Genomic DNA, 25,472 nt, shown 5'->3' with positions numbered 1-25,472 from the left:
AGAACATGATAAACACTCTATATTCTTCATATTAGGTCTGATGTGTCTCAAAACTGTCCTTACCTTACTGTATAACATGTTAAACACTCTATATTCTTCATATTAGGTCTGATGTGTCTCTTTAGGTGTCACACCACCAATTACTCCCTCAAATTTAGAACGTATGTGAAAGTAGGCCTACTCGGACCAAAAATAGTGCATTTGATGTCATTGTTCACCTAAACTAACCAACAAATTTGCAGAAATGAAAGTTTTGTTGAAAGAGAAATATATTAAGACCATTTTAAGCCAAAATTTACCTGTTTATGAGTTTGCATTAAAAATTAAGGATTAATGCGCTCCATAGTATACTAATTTAAGATTTCCAGAAAACCAGGGGTTATTTTTAGTGGTACCTCCTTTCGGAAGCTCTCTTCTTTCTTATATGATTTTGAATGTATGTTGAAAATTGGCATGCAGAAAGGTGACACCTGAACGATTCAGGATATACCTAGTTTCTATGAAGTTAAACTTAAGGTAAAATATTTAGAAAGCTGTGAAAATTGCAAAATTTGGTTGAACAGATAGGGACTTTTAATTGGTCTCAAAACTGTCCTTACCTTACTGTAGAACATGTTAAACACTCTATATTCTTGGTATTAGGTCTGATGTGTTTAAAAACTGTCCTTACCTTACCGTAGAACATGATAAACACTCTATATTCTTCATATTAGGTCTGATGTGTCTCAAAACTGTCCTTACTTTACTGTATAACATGTTAAACACTCTATATTCTTCATATTAGGTCTGATGTGTCTCTAAACTGTCCTTACCTTACTGTAGAACATGTTAAACACTCTATATTCTTGGTATTAGGTCTGATGTGTTTAAAAACTGTCCTTACCTTACTGTAGAACATGATAAACACTCTATATTCTTCATATTAGGTCTGATGTGTCTCAAAACTGTCCTTACCTTACTGTAGAACATGTTAAACACTCTATATTCTCTATATTAGGTCTGATGTGTCTCAAAACTGTCCTTACCTTACTGTAGAACATGTTAAACACTCTATATTCTTCATATTAGGTCTGATGTGTCTCAAAACTGTCCTTACCTTACTGTAAAACATGTTAAACACTCTATATTCTTTGTATTAGGTCTGATGTGTCTCAAAACTGTCCTTACCTTACTGTAAAACATGTTAAACACTCTATATTCTTTGTATTATGTCTAATGTGTCTCATAACTGTCCTTACCTTACTGTATAACATGTTAAACACTATATTCTTCATATTAGGTCTGATGTGTCTCAAAACTGTCCTTACCTTACTGTAGAACATGTTAAACACTCTATATTCTTGGTATTAGGTCTGATGTGTTTAAAAACTGTCCTTACCTTACTGTAGAACATGATAAACACTCTATATTCTTCATATTAGGTCTGATGTGTCTCAAAACTGTCCTTACCTTACTGTAGAACATGTTAAACACTCTATATTCTTTGTATTATGTCTGATGTGTCTCAAAACTGTCCTTACCTTACTGTAGAACATGTTAAACACTCTATATTCTTCATATTAGGTCTGATGTGTCTCAAAACTGTCCTTACCTTACTGTAGAACATGTTAAACACTCTTTATTCTTCATATTAGGTCTGATGTGTCTCAAAGCTGTCCTTACCTTACTGTAGAACATGTTAAACACTCTATATTCTTGGTATTAGGTCTGATGTGTTTAAGAACTGTCCTTTCTCACTGTAGAACATGATAAACACTCTATATTCTTCATATTAGGTCTGATGTGTCTCAAAACTGTCCTTACCTTACTGTATAACATGTTAAACACTCTATATTCTTCATATTAGGTCTGATGTGTCTCTTTAGGTGTCACACCACCAATTACTCCCTCAAATTTAGAACGTATGTGAAAGTAGGCCTACTCGGACCAAAAATAGTGCATTTGATGTCATTGTTCACCTAAACTAACCAACAAATTTGCAGAAATGAAAGTTTTGTTGAAAGAGAAATATATTAAGACCATTTTAAGCCAAAATTTACCTGTTTATGAGTTTGCATTAAAAATTAAGGATTAATGCGCTCCATAGTATACTAATTTAAGATTTCCAGAAAACCAGGGGTTATTTTTAGTGGTACCTCCTTTCGGAAGCTCTCTTCTTTCTTATATGATTTTGAATGTATGTTGAAAATTGGCATGCAGAAAGGTGACACCTGAACGATTCAGGATATACCTAGTTTCTATGAAGTTAAACTTAAGGTAAAATATTTAGAAAGCTGTGAAAATTGCAAAATTTGGTTGAACAGATAGGGACTTTTAATTGGTCTCAAAACTGTCCTTACCTTACTGTAGAACATGTTAAACACTCTATATTCTTGGTATTAGGTCTGATGTGTTTAAAAACTGTCCTTACCTTACCGTAGAACATGATAAACACTCTATATTCTTCATATTAGGTCTGATGTGTCTCAAAACTGTCCTTACTTTACTGTATAACATGTTAAACACTCTATATTCTTCATATTAGGTCTGATGTGTCTCTAAACTGTCCTTACCTTACTGTAGAACATGTTAAACACTCTATATTCTTGGTATTAGGTCTGATGTGTTTAAAAACTGTCCTTACCTTACTGTAGAACATGATAAACACTCTATATTCTTCATATTAGGTCTGATGTGTCTCAAAACTGTCCTTACCTTACTGTAGAACATGTTAAACACTCTATATTCTCTATATTAGGTCTGATGTGTCTCAAAACTGTCCTTACCTTACTGTAGAACATGTTAAACACTCTATATTCTTCATATTAGGTCTGATGTGTCTCAAAACTGTCCTTACCTTACTGTAAAACATGTTAAACACTCTATATTCTTTGTATTATGTCTGATGTGTCTCAAAACTGTCCTTACCTTACTGTAGAACATGTTAAACACTCTATATTCTTCATATTAGGTCTGATGTGTCTCAAAACTGTCCTTACCTTACTGTAGAACATGTTAAACACTCTATATTTTTGGTATTAGGTCTGATGTGTTTAAAAACTGTCCTTACCTTACTGTAGAACGTGATAAACACTCTATATTCTTCATATTAGGTCTGATGTGTCTCAAAACTGTCCTTACCTTACTGTATAACATGTTAAACACTCTATATTCTTCATATTAGGTCTGATGTGTCTCTTAACTGTCCTTACCTTACTGTAGAACATGTTAAACACTCTGTATTCTTCATATTAGGTCTGATGTGTCTCAAAACTGTCCTTACCTTACTGTAGAACATGTTAAACACTCTATATTCTTGGTATTAGGTCTGATGTGTTTAAAAACTGTCCTTACCTTACTGTAGAACATGATAAACACTCTATATTCTTCATATTAGGTCTGATGTGTCTCAAAACTGTCCTTACCTTACTGTATAACATGTTAAACACTCTATATTCTTCATATTAGGTCTGATGTGTCTCTTAACTGTCCTTACCTTACTGTAGAACAAGTTAAACACTCTATATTCTTGGTATTAGGTCTATGTGTTTAAAAACTGTCCTTACCTTACTGTAGAACATGATCAACACTCTATATTCTTCATATTAGGTCTGATGTGTCTCAAAACTGTCCTTACTTTACTGTATAACATGTTAAACACTCTATATTCTTCATATTAGGTCTGATGTGTTTAAAAACTGTCCTTACCTTACTGTAGAACATGTTAAACACTCTATATTCTTGGTATTAGGTCTGATGTGTTTAAAAACTGTCCTTACCTTACTGTAGAACATGATAAACACTCTATATTCTTCATATTAGGTCTGATGTGTCTCAAAACTGTCCTTACCTTACTGTAGAACATGTTAAACACTCTATATTCTTCATATTAGGTCTGATGTGTCTCAAAACTGTCCTTACCTTACTGTAGAACATGTTAAACACTCTATATTCTTCATATTAGGTCTGATGTGTCTCAAAACTGTCCTTACCTTACTGTAGAACATGTTAAACACTCTATATTCTTCATATTAGGTCTGATGTGTCTCAAAACTGTCCTTACCTTACTGTAGAACATGTTAAACACTCTATATTCTTCATATTATGTCTGATGTGTCTCAAAACTGTCCTTACCTTACTGTAGAACATGTTAAACACTCTATATTCTTCTTATTAGGTCTGATGTGTCTCAAAACTGTCCTTACCTTACTGTAGAACATGTTAAACACTCTATATTCTTCTTATTAGGTCTGATGTGTCTCAAAACTGTCCTTACCTTTCTGTAGAACATGTTAAACACTCTATATTCTTCTTATTAGGTCTGATGTGTCTCAAAACTGGAGCTGTGTCAAACTCTGATGAATGACTGGCACATTTAAAGTAGAATTGCTACAAGTAAAATTCCAATAAATTAGCCATAAAATATGAACAATATTTTTTGATTTACTTCCTGTCAATAAATGGTCTTTAGAAACAGTTGTACAGCCCATAAATACTATAAAATGCTTAGCTATTCATGACAGTCACTGACGTTTCAATATCTCAGAAAATAACTATAAATTTTAACAACATCAATTTAATGATAATATTTATAGTAGAGAAAGATTGGGATGCTGCGTGTGTTATGAAGTTAAGCACATGTTAACGTGGAGTTAATTGGCAAATATGGATTTGTCTTTCTATATAGTTCGAAGATCAAGACATCAAATTGGTGTGGCCTTAAATTTTCTTACAAGATAGATCAATTCAAAGAATGACTGCAACTTTGAGAAATCATAGCGCATATTCCGCCATATCAGAAACAAACTCATTCATATACTTGGTATATGAAAAGAATGCTGCATCCATATGCATGGAAATTATTGTTAAGAAAAAATATTGAAGGTAACAAGGAACATTTTTGTACTTGCATAATTACCATATACTTAGTATTTTTCTATCAAATGAAAACAAAAATTAGCCTTCCTAATTGTCATGCATTTTCTTGAAGCACAAACTATTTGTTTGATAATCTATTAAAGTCTTTGCACATTTTGCCTTCCCAGGTAATTTATCAATACACATACATGTATATATAATATATATTTGTGTTTTTTTTAAGCCTTTAAATGCTTCGCAAGACTATATACCTGTCATGTAGTTACAGTGAGTTGACTATGGGTGTTACCGTTTACCTGTAGCTATTGTTCAACCAGATTTAAACATTGACAATACAATAGGGACATTTAAATTGACCAGTTGGTTTTGTAGGATTAAAATCTACCTTGATGCTACCTGTAAAAAAATTTATTCACCTAACCCAAAATTTCAGCATGCTTTTTTCCTGAAATTTTTCTTGACCTAGGATTATTCTATCAAAAAATTGAAAGGGTAGAATTTTTTTTCAGTTTTCATTGTTTAAAATCCCCAGTATTGATAATATTTCTAAAATTTACCATAAAATCTTAATCAGTAAAATATTTTGTTAACTGCCCTCATACATAGTATTGTCCATTTGTCAGTGACACACGAAAGAGCTATCCAGGTGATTTCAGTTTCAATTTTCAGATGGATTATATGTTGTGCATTTCTTTATAATGTCCTTTCAAGATTTTCATTTTGGATTATGATATTTGCAGTGCTTTCTTTGAAATTTATTATAAGAGGATTTTTGTGGAAAAAATGCTGTGTTTACTGAAGGAAATTCGGATAATATGAATGTGAAATTGGAAATAATCATTATAAAGTTCTGGATCTAATATTGTTTAATAGGAATATATACATGTAATTGAAGTAAAAACTCAATACTGTGGATATAATAAAATCAAGTGATTTGGTGAAAATATACATGTATGAATAAACTTATCCAAAATATTTGTAAAGTGAGATACTCATTTTAAATGTGATAATGGAAATAATCAAATATTGCAAAATTCTGTACCTGTTTTTAGGGATATATATATCATGGGAAATTTAACAGAATATTGATAAAGAGAGAAAATCTAGTTATATAGTCAAAAGCATGAACAAATATTCAAAAACTTTCATCATGTTCATAAAATTAGAAAAATGTTATAAATTATTTCAGATAAAGAAAATGGAATACTGGATGAGATGAAAAATACGCTTGTGTATGTAACAATGTTTTAGATTTTAACGAGAGAAATTTATGTATTACTGAAAAATTATTACACCAGGGTTTTCGATATCACAAACTAGTCAAAACATTTACTAAATTTTATCATCGGTATAAAGACATCATTCGTAAATATAGCTCAACATGCAGACTTCTAATACGTTCAGGTATTGCACATCCAATTTTTTATGGAAATATTCTTTATAAAGCACAAAGGTGTCAGTATTCACCTCAGAAACTTACAAAACCTTTGAATAGACTTATTAAGAAGGGATATAATTACGATACAGTTGTCAAGTCATTAAAGATTGCATATTTTGGCGTTAATATTGAGTCACTGATAAGGTCTTTGCATCGGAACTAAACACATTTATTCTAAAAACAGTTGTTGGCATGACACAGGTTATGTTCTTCTCATATATGTTATGATGGTATGATACTAAACCCCTAACGGGAAGGATTGTGCCTGATGTTCATATGATGAAATCATAATCTTTCAGTCAGTTTAATTGAAGTCTGGAGCTGGCATGTCAGTTAACTGCTAGTCAAGTCTGTTGTTATTTATGTATTATTGTCATTTTGTTTATTTTTTTTGGTTACATCTTCTGACATCAGACTCGGACTTCTCTTGAACTGAATTTTAATGTGCGTATTGTTATGCGTTTACTTTTCTACATTGGTTAGAGGTATAGGGGGAGGGTTGATATCTCACAAACATGTTTAACCCCGCCGCATTTTTGCGCCTGTCCCAAGTCAGGAGTCTCAGGCCTTTGTTAGTCTTGTATATTTTAATTTTAGTTTCTTGTGTACAATTTGGAAATTAGTATGGCGTTCATTATCACTGGACTAGTATATATTTGTTTAGGGGCCAGCTGAAGGACGCCTCCGGGTGCGGGAATTTCTCGCTACATTGAAGACCTGTTGGTGACCCTGTGCTGTTGTTTTTTATTTGGTCGGGTTGTTGTCTCTTTGACACATTCCCCATTTCCATTCTCAATTTTATAGAGTAAATAGAATAGTTCATTCAAATATGATTTTGATATTTCAATATGAATATACATTAACCATTTGTACAAGGAACATGTCAAAAACAACTTTGCTGTACATTATTGCTGTTTACAGTTTATCGCTATCTATAATAATATTCAAGATAATAACCAAAAACAGCAAAATTTCCTTAAAATTACCAATTCAGGGGCAGCAACCCAACAACAGGTTGTCTGATTCATTTGAAAATTTCAGGGCAGAATAGATGTTGACCTGATAAAATTTTTTACCCATGTCAGATTTGCTCTAAATGCTTTGGTTTTAGAGTTATAAGCCAAAAATTGCATTTTACCCCTATGTTCTATTTTTAGGCGTGGCAGCCATCTTGGTTAGTTGGCCGGGTCACCGGACACATTTTTTAAACAAGATACCCCAATGATGATTGTGGCCAAGTCTGGATTAATTTGGCCAAGTAGTTTCAGAGGAGAAGATTTTTGTAAAAGATTACTAAGATTTACGAAAAATGGGTAAAAATTGACTATAAAGGACAATAACTCCTAAAGGGGTCAACTGACCATTTCCGTCTTGTTGACTTATTTGTAAATCTTACTTTGCTGAACATTATTGCTGTTTACAGTTTATATCTATCTATAATAATATTCAAGATAATAACCAAAAACAGTAAAATTTCCTTAAAATTACCAATTCAGGGGCAGCAACCCAACAGCAGGTTGTCCGATTCATCTGAAAATTTCAGGGCAGATAGATTTTGACCTGATGAACAATTTTACACCCATGTCAGATTTGCTCTAAATGCTTTGGTTTTTGAGTTATAAGCCAAAAATTGCATTTTACCCCTATGTTCTATTTTTAGCCATGGCGGCCATTTTTGTTGGTTGACCGGGTCACCAGACACATTTTGAAAACTAGATACCCCAATGATGATTGTGGCCATGTTTGGTTTAATTTGGCCCAGTAGTTTCAGAGGAGAAGATTTTTCTAAAAGATGACTAAGATTTACGAAAAATGGTTAAAAATTGACTATAAAGGGCAATAACTCCTAAAGGGGTCAATTGACCATTTCAGTCATGTTGACTTATTTGTAAATCTTACTTTGCTGAACATTATTGCTGTTTACAGTTTATCTCTATCTATAATAATATTCAAGATAATAACCAAAAACAGTAAAATTTCCTTAAAATTACCAATTCAGGGGCAGCAACCCAACAGCAGGTTGTCCGATTCATCTGAAAATTTCAGGGCAGATAGATTTTGACCTGATGAACAATTTTACACCCATGTCAGATTTGCTCTAAATGCTTTGGTTTTTGAGTTATAAGCCAAAAACTGCATTTTACCCCTATGTTCTATTTTTAGCCATGGCGGCCATTTTGGTTGATTGACCGGGTCACCAGACACATTTTGAAAACTAGATACCCCAATGATGATTGTGGCCATGTTTGGTTTAATTTGGCCCAGTAGTTTCAGAGGAGAAGATTTTTCTAAAAGATGACTAAGATTTACGAAAAATGGTTAAAAATTGACTATAAAGGGCAATAACTCCTAAAGGGGTCAATTGACCATTTCAGTCATGTTGACTTATTTGTAAATCTTACTTTGCTGAACATTATTGCTGTTTACAATTTATCTCTATCTATAATAATATTCAAGATAATAACCAAAAACAGTAAAATTTCCTTAAAATTACCAATTCAGGGGCAGCAACCCAACAACGGGTTGTCCGATTCATCTGAAAATTTCAGGGCAGATAGATCTTGATCTGATGAACAATTTTACCACCATGTTAGATTTGCTCTAAATGCTTTGGTTTTTGAGTTATAAGCCAAAAACTGCATTTTACCCCTATGTTCTATTTTTAGCCATGGCAGCCATCTTGGTTGGTTGACCGGGTCACCGGACACATTTTTTAAACTACATACCCCAATGATGATTGTGGCCATGTTTGGTTAAATTTGGCCCAGTAGTTTCAGAGGAGAAGATTTTTGTAAAAGTTAACGCAGGACGGCGACGGACGACGACGGACGCCAGACGCCAAGTGATGAGAAAAGCTCACTTGGCCCTTCGGGCCAGGTGAGTTAAAAAATAAGCACAAGTAACAAATAATAAACAATAGTAGCAATAAACTGGTAACTATTTTAGATCCTTTACAATCCACACTGTTTAAAGAAATTCCTAAAATACATGGGTATTTAATCAAAACATTTGAATTTAAGTTTTAATATCATATATATCAATGTAAAATAGTAAAAAAGTGAACCCACTGGAAAAAATATGAACGGCTATTTTAACCATTATATTTCACTCAAAAATTAGAATATATGTATTTCTATTGAAATATATCGAAAAGGGCAATGTAAACACCAATACAAGTATCAACTGTTTAATCCAATAATGCAGTTAAGTTACTGATGGAAAATTTTGTTCATTTCGCGCAGAAATTTAGTATAAACGTACAGTTCATAGCCCCTTTTCAAATTTGTGGAACCATTCCAGAATATAAACAAAAGGGAACTGATGATACATGAGGCTTGTATATGGAACGGGGGAGGGGTGGTGTCATTATTGGCGTGCTGATGGAATTTAAAAAAAACATCCCCTTTCATATATTGGCTAAGACCAAAAAATCTGATCCATGTTATAACTTATATATTTATATAGGAAGTAACCCACAGCCAGCCCTGTAGTATAGGGAATATTGGATAGGGGAGGTTAATTTGCCCTTTTTATGCCCCACCTACGATAGTAGAGGGGCATTATGTTTTCTGGTCTGTGCCTCCGTTCGTCCGTTCGTCCGTCCGTCTGTGCGTCCGTCTGTGCGTCCGTCTGTGCGTCCGTTCGCTTCAGGTTAAAGTTTTTGGTCAAGGTAGTTTTTGAAGAAGTTGAAGTCCAATCAACTTGAAACTTAGTACACATGTTCCCCATGATATGATCTTTCTAATTTTAATGCCAAATTATAGTTTTGACCCCAATTTCATGGTCCACTGAACATAGAAAATGATAGTGCAAAGTTCAGGTTAAAGTTTTTGGTCAAGGTAGTTTTTGATAAAGTTAAAGTTACATCAACTTGAAACTTAGTACACATGTTTCCTATGATATGATCTTTGTAATTATAATTCCAAATTATAAGTTTGACCCCAATTTCACGGTCCACTGGACATAGAAAATGATAGTGCGAGTGGGGCATCCGTGTACTATGGACACATTCTTGTTATTGATTATGTCGATTGGATATATGTGATATTTGAGGCAAAACATATGGAATATTAAAATGCGGTATACAGGACTTTCATTTGGAGCAATGGATTAATAGGATTGTTCTTTGGGAATTTTTGATATTGCTAAAGGTTATGCATATTGTTATAAATATTAACCTGTAAGTTGTTTCTTTTTTATTTTTTTTTGTGTTAATGTCATCGTTTACATAGACAATACCATTGAAAAGCTGGAAGACACATTTATTATTTTTCAGTTACTATTATCCCATAAAAAAATTACGATTATATAACAAGAAAAATGCCATTGAATTACGATTATTATCCCAAATATTTTGACGTCAATTTTCTAAGCGCTTAGACAATTTTAGTGCATCGCTACGATTCAAATATGATGTAATGGAATAGAAAAACATTGCAGCTGAGAAACTCATGACAACAACGGGCTATAATTAAGAACTAGAGGCTCTAAAGAGCCTGTGTCGCTCACCTTGGTCTATGTGAATAAAGGACGCAGATGGATTCATGACAAAATTGTGTTTTGGTGATGGTGATGTGTTTGTACATCTTACTTTCAATACTGAACATTCTTGCTGCTTACAATTATCTGTATTTATAATGAACTTGGCCCAGTTAAGTTTCAGTGGAAAATGTGAGTAAAAATTTACAAATTTTATGAAAATTGTTAAAAATTGACAATAAAGGACAATAACTCATTAGGGGTCAATTGACCATTTTGGTCATGTTGACTCATTTTTAGGTCTTACTTTGTTGTACATTATTGCTGTTACAGTTTATCTCTATCTTTAATAATATTCAAGATAATAACAAAACTAGAGGCTCTCAAGAGCCTGTGTCGCTCACCTTGGTCTATGTGCATATTAAACAATGGACACAGATAAATTCATAACAAAATTGTGTTTTGATGATGGTGATGTGTTTATAGATCTTACTTTACCGAACATTCTTGTTGCTACAATTATCTCTATCTATAATGAACTTGGCCGAGTAATTACAGTGGAAAATATTTTCTAAAAATCTACAAAAATTTATGAAAAATGTAAAAAATTTACTATAAAGGGCAATAACTCCTAAAGGGGTCAACTGACCATATCGGTCTTGTTGACTTATTTGTAAATCTTACTTTGCTGAACATTATTGCTGTTCACTGTTTATCTCTATCTATAATATAATTCAAGATTATAACCAAAAACAGCAAAATTTCATTAAAATTACCAATTGAGAGGCAGCAACCCAACAACTGGTTGTCCAATTCATCTCAAATTTTCAGGGCAGATAGATCTTGACCTGATAAACAATTGAACCGCATTTCAGATTTTCTCTAAATGCTTTAATTTTTTAGTTATAAGCCAAAGACTGCAATTTACCCCTATTATCTATTTTTAGCCATGGCGGCCATCTTGGTTGGTTGACCGGTTCACCGGACACAATTTTTAAACTAGATACCCCAATGATGATTGTGGCCAAGTTTGGATTAATTTGGCCCAGTAGTTTCAGAGGAGAAGATTTTTCTAAAAGATGACTAAGATTTACGAAAAATGGTTAAAAATTGACTATAAAGGTCAATAACTCCTAAAGGGGTCAACTGACAATTTCAGTCATGTTGACTTATTTGTAAATCTTACTTTGCTGAACATAATGGCTGTTCACTGTTTATCTCTATCTATAATAATATTCAAGATAATAACCAAAAACAGCAAAATTTCTTTAAAATTACCAATTCAGGGGCAGCAACCCAACAATGGGTTGTCCAATTCATCTGAAAATTTCAGGGCAGATAGATCTTGACCTGATAAACAATTTTATACCCTGTCAGTTCTGCTTTAAATGCTTTGGTTTTTGAGTTATAAGCCAAAAACTGCATTTTACCCCTATGTTCTATTTTTAGCCATGGCAGCTATCTTGGATGGTTGGCCGGGTCACCAGACACATTTTTTTAAACTAGATACCCTAATGATGATTGTGGCCAAGTTTGGTTTAATTTGGCCCAGTAGTTTCAGAGGAGAAGATTTTTGTAAAAGTTAACGACGACGGACGACGGACGCAAAGTGATGAGAAAAGCTCACTTGGCCCTTCAGGTGAGCTAAAAATGACTGAAAAGATTTTACCTATTTCTGCCGTCGCCATATTGAGATCTTCATAATTCCAGTTACGGTTATCAGTTTAACACCAGTGAAGATTGCAGTACAAAATGTATTATTTAGAAGGATTTAAATTTGCAATGTTGAGACTGTTCAAAATTCATACTTTACATTGCATTTATCATATTATACATATATATGTGTTTGTTTTCTGTTGAAGAAGTTTTATTCGATTAAAAAAAAACATGCATGTTTAAACTTACAGCAGTTTGTAGATTCCCCTGACAACCTTCACTCTTACATTCACATTGTATCGTACCAGACTTCATCACATCATCAAAGTTTTCTGGTTCCTAATAATACATAAATTTATGTTCATACCTTTGAGGAAAATTGCAAACAAGAAGATAGCTTAAGGATGTAGTAAGGTCAGGTTTAAATCTTTAAGAATTTTGTCTGATGTTTAGACTGCTTGGTTTTTTTTCCTATAGGGTTAAAATCTTTTGCCTGATATCACCCACTTTTCTTTTCACAGAATATTTCAACAGCTCATAAAAAGGTCATTACAAAAATAGAAGCAGATTTTATATTCATCTTCTTTATGACTTGAGACCCAAATAATGCCAAAGCTAAATATAAGGTTTAGCCTTTTTTGCCATTTTTTTTTTAAATCAAATATCTTGAAAATGAGATCCATTTTTTTGTTCTCAATTTTTCTTCAGGTGTAATACCACTATTGATTTTCCCCTTTTAGTCTTTGTTAAATTTGCACTTTTCCCAAAAATGTGCAGAAGTTATCTTTGTTTCAAATGAAGAAATACATGGCATGAGTAAAGTTCTATCATGTCCAGTACTATAGACAAAATTTCACATAACCATGATAACATTTCATTGCATACAATAAAATAACCATCACTGGAAGTTAACCAATCAAATTTCTCCCCTTATCTAACCTGTGTACAAGGTTTAGGAACCAATTGTAACCTCAAGTTTACCAAATATTCTATAGAAAATATTAGAAACCCCAAATAAAAAAAATAATAGTGATTTGAAATACCCAAGACATATGTTTATAAAACAGAAATGTTTTACTGCAATAAAATGTAGGATTAATTACCAACAACTGTCAAGAGAATATTTTTTTTCGACCTATTTTCGTATACAACCGGATGTGAAGTATTACACCTTCATGGCACTTCTCCTTACTGCAAATTGTTTTGTCTTGAATTTAAATTCAAACTTGTTTGTTAGCATACTTTTTTATACTTTGTGAATATTACTATATTAAGCTGAATCAGTATGTACTTTGAAGTATCTAAACTTCTAGCTTCATTATAGAAATTCGAATGAACAGGGGGATAAACACCCTATAAACAGAACGATCTTTCATCTTAAAGTAAGACTGAACGTAAGACTTACCCTTTGTAACACAATATGACCTTCATAGCAGTTGCCACATTTCACTCTCAACTTTCCTGGACACAGACTTTGGCACTGTTCCTTACAATATACAAAGAAATGGTGAACATCTTCTGTAAAACATAAAAAAACATTTTTTGTACCTGACTACATCAACAACAAATTTACATGTTTATAATCACATAAGTAATAAGCATGTCAGAAGCAGATGACTAATTTAAGTTTATTGCTGTTCCTTTTCAGTTAATTGACTAGTCCATTTATTGTATTTCTCTGCACTAACTACTCCTTGCTAAGTCGTTCTGTAATTTTTACATCACAGCTATGAGAAGTGAGCAGAACCTTCAGTGATGTCACAGTTTGTGAGGAGTTATTAGCCCCATCAAAATGTGACAGCTAAACTTATCAAAGTTTCTTTGCTAGGATAACCAAGAATATATCTCAGAAGTGAGGAAAAAGACCAGAAAATGTTTGACACACAGATTATAAGTTTTCTGCATGTAGATATCGTTCAAATAAATTATATATCTTTCAGCCATTTGACACAATGTAAAGCATTTTGCTCCTTCACTGCACTCACTTGCAGTTCTATTCACATTATGACTCAACGCTGATATTTTATAATATCAATGTGCAGTTAACCTGATAACCTTAATATAGTTATTACAAGGTTAAGCTATAAAGTTTAATACTTAGGGCTGTAACTGCTTTATTTTTCTGTGATAAAAAGTCAAGCACTAAACATTTCACTTGCTAGGGTCAAAGTCAAGGCCACAGTCCCCTGACTTTGATATATACAACAGTATAACATTATTGTCACATTTTCATTATTACATGAAAAAAAGATTACAGTAATTTTGCTTTACTGTTAGCTGTGCACTATAAATACTTACTATTAACTTTTCCACATTTTAAACCCTGACTGTCAACTGTAGTACACTTTGCTGTCACATCAAGGGGTTTTTGTTGAAAAGCATGGATTACTGTACAATTATAGATAGATACATCCTGAAATGAAACAATACAAGTTTTGACTCCAAGAATAATATTTGGTCTCAGTCATGTCAATAGCTGTGTTGTGTAAATATTCTCATAATCTGCGTCTAAATATCTATGTTTATAGTGGTGAGCATTGCTGCTGTCGTCTGAAAAAGTTATTTTGATTTTTCATATACACTCTAAAGTTTAGTCAGGGACTCAGGGGATTCAAAATCCTAATTTGCTGATAATACTGACACTCAAAGAAAACATCATCATTCATGAACTCAACAAACAAAAATAAAATATTACAGTTTAGGCCACACCAATTTGATTAATAGTTCTTTGGATTTTCCCGCTCCTGTTTTGGAGAAACTGACTTTTCAATAAAAAAAAAATATTTTAAGGGAATGTTTCATTGACATGCATAGCAATATAACTATTTTACTCAAGATGTTTTTGAAATATTCACATCACTCATTATGTTGATCCTATTATGGATAAATAGTTCTAACTAGATGCCATTGAGCAGCCAATAAACAGTCACTACCATATATGAAAACCATACATCCATAATATCAAAGATATTTAATATTTTTCAAGGGCAATTTTTTTTAATATATACACATATCTTAATTTATTTTATTCCATACAATATATTTACTTAACTAACATAATTCCTCTTGCTAAACATTATCTGATTTGCCTCCTTAAGATATACACATGTGTGAATTTAAATAAAAAATCATGCAGTTAAAGCTGATTTGACAAAAAATAGTCAAAATTTTACTAAACCAAAGCGAACCAGAAAGTTGGGAATGGTATAGATTGTACTACAGGCACAGATATATCAAATTATGTGCATAAAACAGAGAATTATTTAGATTAAGAGTTTATTAAGAATTCTAGAAAATGGAAAGGTTTGGACCATGGGATGTTACTCCAGTGTTGTCATTAGTTTTCTTCTTAAAAAAAGGCTTTCCATTGGCCACAAACTATTTTGTGATCATGTATGTATGGTTACACACCTGTGATCATGTATGTATGGTCACACCACTGTGATCATGTTATGTATGTGTGGTTAAACCCGTGATCATGTATTTATTTGTCACAACACTGTGATTATGTATGTATGGTCACAACACTGTGATCATGTATGTATGGTTACACCACTGTGATCATGTTATGTATGTGTGGTTAAACCCCTGATCATGTATTTATTTGTCACAACACTGTGATTATGTATGTATGGTTACACCACTGTGATCATGTTATGTATGTGTGGTTAAACCCCTGATCATGTATGTATGGTCACAACACTGTAATCATGTATGTATGGTCACACCCTTGTGATCATGTATGTATGGTCACAACACTCAAGCACTGTGGTTTTCAAACTTGTTTATGTAATGGTCAATGTGCTGTTACCATTCTGGAAAAGTTAAATTATTGTTGTCATTTTATAATTATCAATGTTGTGTTACCGTTCTGGAATAGTCAATCTAAGGATACTTTTGAAAGATCAATTTAATGATAATTAACACTACATTGACCATTCTGGAATGGTAACACTACATTGACCATTCTGGAATGGTAACACTACATTGACCATTCTGGAATGGTAACACTACATCGACCATTCTGGAATGGTAACACTACATTGACCATTCTGGAATGGTAACACTACATTGACCATTCTGGAATGGTAACACTACATCTACCATTCTGGAATGGTAAGACTACATTGACCATTCTGGAATGGTACCACTACATCGACCATTCTGGAATGGTAACACTACATTGACCATTCTGGAATGGTAACACTACATTGACCATTCTGGAATGGTACCACTACATCGACCATTCTGGAATGGTAACACTACATCGACCATTCTGGAATGGTAACACTACATTTACTTTTATGGAATGGTAACACTACATCAACCATTCTGGAATGGTACCACTACATTGACCATTCTGGAATGGTAACACTACATTGACCATTCTGGAATGGTAACACTACATTGACCATTCTGGAATGGTACCACTACATAAAACATGGTAACAGCACATTGACTTTTCTGGAATGGTCAAACACTGCTACCACATACATAATTCTTTGATGATATATTGACTGTATTTGGAAACAGTATTTAGGGTAATTTAAACAAGCTGAATATCACTGTCTTTTCTGTAGATGGTATGCAATTTCCAATAATTTCTTGTAACAAAAACTAGGAAAATATGTGTAATTAACTGTACACATCAATATAATCATAATGTGTATTTGTTTGTTTTCATACATGTCTGATGATTTATATAGTATATCTACCTACATGTATATGTGAATATTGATACACCTTTTTAATTCTATATTAATTTGAAGGGATATTTAAATTGTCTGTGTATGATGAAGTCTTTTACCATTTCACTTATCAAACCATTAAATGAGAAAAAATATCACATCATTCCTTGGAATTCCATAATGAATGGTATTTTAAACAAATCCCAGTTTACAGTGTAGCCTTTGCAAAAATGTTTCCAAGAATGCATTCAGTTCAAAAGCCAAGATTTAACTGGGTCCCAAATGAGATGAGATTACATTACAGATCTGCACTTTAAACAACAAAGAAGAGCTACATGTACATAACAAGAATCACATACCAATATGTTCTTATAGCTACTAAACAAGAGTTAAATATCCCAGTTATTATACAGCATAATGATAATACCTATACCTTTGATTTTTAATTTTATATGCTCTTTTATTCTGTTGAGCAGATACTCATCTGTTGTTATCAATAAAATGACATGTATTAATTTGATAATAATTTATTAATTTGATATATTCTATATGACTTTTACACATATTGTACTACAAGTAACTTATAAGTCTTATTCATGATTCAATTAATTGATTAATAATTTTGTTTAGGATGTACTTAGGCAATCTGATGTAAAGTAACATAAATCAAGAATTCAAATTTGATACCTTAAGCTGGAAGAGTATCAGTTCAGGATCAAAATAAGCTAAAAATATTGATAGGTCATGGAGCACTTTTTTCAAAATATTTGATTTATAAAATTGGCTGGAAAAGGCTGAATTGGACTTTTACCTCATGTTTGCATTGGTATTGTTTTGGTCTCAAATCGAAAGAAAGAAAATCAAGAATCTGCTCAAATTTTGTCAGATGATCTTTTATGAGCTATAAAGTCTTATGTTAAAAGATAAATAGGTCATATAGGTGTTATGGGGCAAAACATTTTACCTTGTATCATATGGAAAAACATCAAGGAGTTCGAACACTTATTCCAATACCTCACCTAAGTACATTCTTAAAGGTAAAAAATATCAATCGACAAATAGGTCCTGAGACACAATACTTGAGGTTTCAGGTTGCTGGGTTTCAGCATTGCTTTCTGTACATGTACTATTTAACTCAATGTCAGTATCAAACGTGCTATTAATCATTTCAGAGGTATCTGGGAATCCAGAATCATCTGCAGTATTATCATGATTATCACTATCACAAATATCATCAGTATAACTATCACAAATATCATTATTATCACTATCACATATATCATTTTTATCAACAATGGATTCCAAAATATATTTTTTTTTACTCAATAATTTTTTAAGTGTATGTTTCTTTATATGATTGATGATATTATTTACAATTGTATTGTTTGAAATATTGGTTCCATTTAGATTAATGTTAATTTTAATTTCTGGACTGAAATCTTCAGGAATGGTGTTGTCCAGATCAGCTGTGTCCACGGCTTCCTGGCAGTAACTAACAAATGATGATGGAATACAATTTTTTGTAATATCTAAATCTGAAAAAAACAAAACAATTATTAAAACAGTTGCTTTGGTCATGACTGTGTATAACATCAATTAACTAATTATAAAATACCTTATATTTTAGAGGCTCTTAACCTTTAATCAGTCTGCATCATGATTCCTATGTATTATACTTCTACAATAAACCAGTTTGAAAAAACCTATCACAGCTTTGATTTGTAGAAAACAAGAGTGTACATGCTGAAATGTCTTGTCTTATTTACTAATTATTGATATTATTTTAATAGTCCTAAATATAAAGCTTTACTACAAGTATCACATAAACTTAAAAGGATCCAATAAAATAAGGTCAATATCAATTCTGATCTTGATTTGTAAATCACATAATGTTTCAATATAAACATGTAAATACGAAAAACGAGAGTCTTTTAAAGAAAAAACTACATCTGGCATAAATAAAAAAATTAATCCTGGTATCTATGATGTGTTAATTTAAAGTAAGATGAGATTTAATGAGGCTGCTGATACTACGCCTGTGTAGTACCGCAGTTGAAGAACTATGACTCTTATATGTTTGCAGTATACTAAATAAAATTGTATCAAATATGAAAAGGAATATCATATCTGACTTAAATTTATTTGATGAAATATTTGTATTTGTTTTTCTCAATGCATTAATACTTGAAAGCATATTTTCATAATCTTTTTGAAAAATCCTATGCGAATCAAAAAGTTCAATGGAGGAAAGGGTTAATGAAGATTGGTATCTCTTGAATATAAATAAACAACAAATTGTACCTAAAAATCTGTCTATACCATCACAGTGATCAGGATATGTTTCTCTACACTGGTCCATTGTCTTGCTCTTTGTTATATTTAGCATACACTCTTCTAGTTTTTTCTTCTTTTTGGCAGTTTTGACTTTTGAGGTAGAATCTTTTAGTGAGGTGTCCAATGCCTCTTGCAAAAAGCTTGTTCGTTTCAAGTCTTTAATACCTTGCAACTCCTTAAACAACTGAAATATGAGTATATGTCATGAAATGTATGAAACTTACATTCAAATAATAGTTCAGCAATAATGAAAGTAAAATTCATTTACACATACTCATCTGAATTAAATTAATAACATTAATTTGATTCTATAAAACTGCAGGTGACACACGTTTTCTTATTCTTAATGTTTTATCATTAGTCATTTTGGGATTTCTTAAACATTCTGTATGGATCTGTTTTTTCTCATCGTTGAAGACCTCAAAGATAACATTTGAGGCTTAATACCCATTTAATCTTAATTTGATCGCAGGACGGTTCAAATGTAGTCTTTTCTTAATAATGAAATGTTTACTGTTACTGTTCTAAAGAAAATAAGTTCTAGCAAAAGATGTAAATTCCAAAGAGCAGGGCGATGGAGATTTTAAGAAGTCTTTTTGTTTGGGAGTACTTAAAAAATGTGTGAGAGAAGTTTTATTTTGACCAAAAAATCAATATTATGCTATGAATCAGCAAACAGGAAGTCTTTGTCATTCACATTTTGAAAGTGCTCATTCATTGATCTCAATTTACCTTTTTAGAATCTAATCCATTCTAGGCAATATTTCAAAAAACGTACACCAAAACGTTGTGTTTGGTTTAAAATGTGGTAAACAATAGAAATTCAACCAATGACTTAATTAAAATTATTTTCATTTTGGTGTACGAACAATGAGATTACCCATAGTCAGATTCTGAACAGTCAAATTTTAACTCATCACTGCCATTTGGTTGATTTTAAACTGTTGGTGTATGAATTTAACCACAATACAATTATTTGATTTCCTACAACGGTTTTCCTATTTTTATCTATACTTACAGCTTGAGGAATGGTTTTAAAAGTTCCATTCTTTTGTTGGAACTTTTTAACCAGTAGGTTGAATAGTTTGATGTTTTCTTGCCCATAACGGGCAACACTTACTACAGTTCCCACACTTTCTTTTGCAATTTCCTAAAATAAAACCAGTGTTGATTATAGTTTTGTTTCATCGGTTTACATTATGCTTTACCAAATTTTGATGATTCAAAATTGACATCAATACCTTTGCATGTACACTTTTAAAATGGTGGAAATTCATTTTAGCAATTATGTTCTTTATGCAAAAGTAAGCTAATAAATTTACCTTCTGCAAAATTATCCCAGTATATACATATAGAATAACCATACATTATCTCGAAATATCAATGTTATTTGTACAAGGCTTAGAAACAGGTAGAAAGCGAGGCTTTTATATACTGCAACTCTTATAACTGTTCTAAATGAAGTATTTAGGGTAAAAACCATCATTTCTTAATTTTGAGCGGAAGACGTAGAATTTTCGCGAACCTGTACGTTTTATCGACGTCATAAATAAAACTCTACGGAAACACATTGTCAACGTCATAAACAAGGTGATATACGGTCAGTGACTATATATCACAAATGAATATACGGTCAATTAAGAGATAACTGTATTGTATTTGAAGCTTTAAGGACGTCCATCGGTAGTTTTACTGTCGCAAATTTAGTTTACCTGGCGACGCGGAGCGGAGACAGGTAAACGGGTATTTGCGACAGTAAAACTACCGATTGACGTCCGTATCTCTATTCTAATGCAAAACAAGTTTATAATTAAATTTCAATCATTATTTCAGTGTAAAATGTTCATTAAAGAAAATTATGGATACTACACCAAAAATTTCCAAAATATGGAAATGCTCCAAATTTGATAAAACTTCACAGTAACGATGAGCAACATTGTAAGATGTGGAATTTGGCGTTGGAATTTTGAAAATGTCTGCCGTTACCATGGAAACAATGCAAAACAGGTCAAAATGGTCCAAAAACCTTAAAGTGGCATTAACTTTCTTAATATGGTAGGTCAAATGGATCGAAACTTTGATGGTATGGTCCCTCCCATGTACCAATGTGGTATATGCCATTAAATTTTGGGAATGGTCTCTGTTGCCATAGGAACCATCACAAACCATCACAAATGTCAAAAATTTCAAAAATTTCAAAATGCTCCAAATTTGATGAAACTTAATATGATTGTAGACTGGCAAGTCTGGATGAGACTTTTGAAGTTGGAATTTCCAAAATGGCCACCGTTGCCATGGAAACTGGAAAAATGTGAAATATTTTAGAAATGCTCCAAACTTGATAAAACTTCACAGAAATGTTAACTGGGATGTGCAGAGTTAAGTTTTGTCTTTGGAATTTTCAAAATGGCCGTCGTTGCCATGGAAACAGCAAAAATGTGAAAAATTTCAAAATGCTCCAAATTTTCTGAAAATTTACAGAAAGATGTATAGCCATGTATATTTGTGCATTCACTGTTAAACATATTTTTAAATGGCTGCCGCTTAGTGGCAATAGGGGGAAGGGTGATTACTTTTCATGTTTTAATCTTAATTATAGGCTTGGAGAGAATGTGAGGGCAGTGATAGATATCCCCTATTAAGGCTGCCCACTACTCAACCAAAACTTTTACAACCTAATTTCCAAGATTTAGACAAAGTGGAAAGCTCAATCTTGGGAGCAAGGAAATTTATAGATAAAAAAGATATGATATGGTGGGAGAGATTTTTCCAGGAAAAACATAATGAAGGTAAGGCCTGGTAATTCAGAGTTATTATTATTTATGCACAAACTATTTGTAGACCTGCAGTTTATGACTGTTGTCTTTTATTTAGAATTTCATTTTCCTTATATTTTCCTTTATTTGAGTAAAACAGAGCTGAAAAGAAATTCTAACTTGCTTCCAAGGATGTTTGCTATTTGAATGTATAAGTTCATGGTAAATTTTTATATCTAATAAAAAAATAATAAAAATGATAGGTTAACAGGCATTTTCTCATGCTACTGGTTGTGACAAAATGACACATTTTGTATTGCTTATACAGGAAAAAAACATCATTATGTGAACATAAGCTAAACTAAATAATAGAATTGTAAAATAAAATACGAGAATAAAATGCTCTGAGAATATTTTAAAAAAAGGCAGGGTAACCAGGTGTTTTTCAAGCTAAAATAATAGCAAAATTCCATGAAGATTCCTTCAGAAAATGCACTATTTTAGAGATACCTTCCCTTAAAATGTAAATTCAAAAACAATCAAAATAGAGCAAAAGATAATCTTTACATGTAAAGATATGAATATTTATGAATTATAATCCTACAAATTAGTTCTTTTAAATGCTTATTCACATTCATCAGCTGTATTCCTGCATCAAAATTTTTGAAAATCTGGAACTTATATTCTTGTTTTTTTTAAATCGAAGAATGAGAAGGACACCCATACCTTAAGTAGTAATTGTATGCCTAATTTTGGTACATCAAATTTAAACTAGTTATGTGAAATTTATTTCAAATATTTAATGTTTGCAGAACTGGAATATGAAGATGATGACTCAAGTTTTAAACTATTTGAATTGGCCCGATTTGTGGCGCAAAGACCACTTCCTGATATTGTTATAAAGTTCACCTCACTTTATTACCGTATCATCTGTTACAGTAATTATAATTGACAGATCAGCAACTCTCACATGTCTGCCCGTTCTTAAATAAACATGCAATTAAATAGATCAATTGAAGTTCTTAAAACTGGATTGTATTATTACATAGCAAATATATTACACATTTTGGCGACGAGGAAAAAACTGAATATTAAAATAAATGTGAATTTCTACAAGTGACAATGCCGACTTACGGGAAATTAGACTCTTTTGATGAATCCGAAGATTGGACACAATATGTAGAACGTATGGAACATTATTTTAATGCTAATGAGATAGACGAAGAAGACCAGAAAAGGGATATTTTCTTAAGTGTATGTTGGAAGAATATCTACAAATTAATAAGGGATTTATTAGCACCAGCCAAACCAGGAACGAAATCACTGGACGATTTATCAAAACTAGTGAAAGACCACCGAGATCCAGTACCATCAGAAATCATTCAGAGATTTAAATTTAACAGTAGAACAAGACACAGCGATGAGTCAGTGAGGACATTTATTGCAGCACTAAGAAGTCTGACAGAACACTGTAATTATGGTGACACGTTAAACGCAATGTTACGTGACAGGTTAGTCGTCGGGATAAAGAGTGACCGCATACAGAGGAGGCTGTTAGCAGAGCCAAATTTAACATTTGAAAAGGCATTGGAAATTGCTACCGCTATGGAGACTGCGAGAAGAATGCACAGGACATCCAAGCGAGTGGGACAAATGGAACATTTCAGAAACAAATCAACAAAGTTTCAAAATCATATACAAGAAACAACTCTGGAAATTCGAAACAAGGAGATTGTTACCGGTGTGGAGGAAATCACTTAGCCGCTGAATGCAGGTTCAAGGATGCAAAATGCCACAGTTGTAAAAAGAAAGGACATATCGCAAAGAAATGCCGTAACAAATCTGCCAATGGGAATTTAAGTGAAAATCACAGAGAGTTTAAATCACGTTTTAAACCACATGCTCATTTCATGGAGCAGGATGAAAGTAGTGAAAGTGAAAATGAAGTTTACTCAATTTTTTCATTTTGGAAATAAATCTAATGAGGCATACAAAGTGCAAATCAATGTAAATGAATGTGAAATAGCCATGGAAATAGATACCGGGGCGTCAGTTTCTATCATGAGCGAGGATACTTACAAGGAATACAAGTCGAAATTCAGAATCGAACCGACAAGTGCTAAACTCCGAACATACATGGGAGAGCAGATTCCTGTAATAGGACGTGCAATCGTCAATGTCAATTACAAAAAGGAAAGCGCAAAATTACCATTACTGATAGTGAAGCGTAAAGGTCCGAATTTACTTGGCCGAGACTGGTTGAACAAGCTCCAACTGGATTGGAAGGATATTTTCTCCGTCGTTGGAAGTGATAATCAATCGAGTGATTTGAATGTGATCTTGGAAGCAAATAAGGAGGTTTTCAAAGATGAACTTGGAACTGTAAAAGGCATGAAAGCCAAGATTTATGTTGATGAGAGTGCCGTACCGAAATATTTCAAGGCTCGTCCTTTGCCGTATGCGTTGAAGGATAAAGTGGAAATGGAACTTGAACGTCTTGAGAAGGAGGGTCAGATTCAGCAAGTGGAATTTTCCGACTGGGCCGCTCCGATAGTACCTGTAGTTAAGGAGAACGGATCTATTAGAATTTGTGGTGACTACAAGGTAACCGTTAATGCCGTTTCAAAGTTGGATAATTATCCTATTCCTAAAACAGAGGATTTATACGCAACGCTTGGAGGAGGACAAGAATATACAAAATTGGATTTAAACCAAGCATATCAACAGATTGAACTTGATGAGGACAGTAAGAGGTATGTGACTATAAACACGCATAAGGGTTTATTCAGATACAATAGACTTCCGTATGGTGTAGCGTCCAGCCCAGGTATTTTCCAAAGAACACTTGAAAATGTTGTTCAAGGTATAGCCAATGTTTTGGTTCGAGTAGATGATATACTGATAACGGGTAAAACAAGGGAGGAACATCTAAATACTCTTTCTGAGGTTTTGTCTAGATTTAAGAGAATCGGAATTCGGTTAAAGAAACCGAAGTGTGTGTTCATGGCCGAAGAAGTTGTTTATTTAGGATTTAAAATAAACAAACACGGAATATATCCAGTGGAAAGTAAAGTTGAGGCGATCGATAAAGCACCAAGTCCGACAAACGTGACAGAACTGAAAGCTTATCTTGGAATGCTGAACTATTACAATAGATTCTTAGCGAATTTGTCTCACTTGTTAAAGCCTCTACATGTACTTCTACAGAAAGACACAAAATGGAGTTGGGAAAAAGAACAGGAAAAAGCGTTCATAGAGTCAAAA

The 25,472-nt window shown here is 32.7% G+C and overlaps 1 protein-coding gene across 1 annotated transcript in view; it reads right to left on the bottom strand.

Annotated features, from left to right (window-relative positions):
- LOC143047210 (E3 ubiquitin-protein ligase parkin-like) overlaps positions 1-25,472 on the bottom strand; it is a 46,088-nt gene that overhangs the window by 13,776 nt on the left and 6,840 nt on the right. The window contains 4 exon segments of the mRNA XM_076220210.1: positions 4,256-4,368; positions 12,680-12,769; positions 13,836-13,948; positions 14,729-14,843. Of these exon segments, the coding sequence (XP_076076325.1) occupies positions 4,256-4,368; positions 12,680-12,769; positions 13,836-13,948; positions 14,729-14,843 (431 nt within the window).

Source organism: Mytilus galloprovincialis, chromosome 10, assembly GCF_965363235.1.
Source record: "Mytilus galloprovincialis chromosome 10, xbMytGall1.hap1.1, whole genome shotgun sequence".
NCBI lineage: Eukaryota > Metazoa > Mollusca > Bivalvia > Mytilida > Mytilidae > Mytilus > Mytilus galloprovincialis.
Note: the sequence above shows the minus strand (reverse complement) of the source record. Positions and strands in the feature narration are given on the sequence as shown.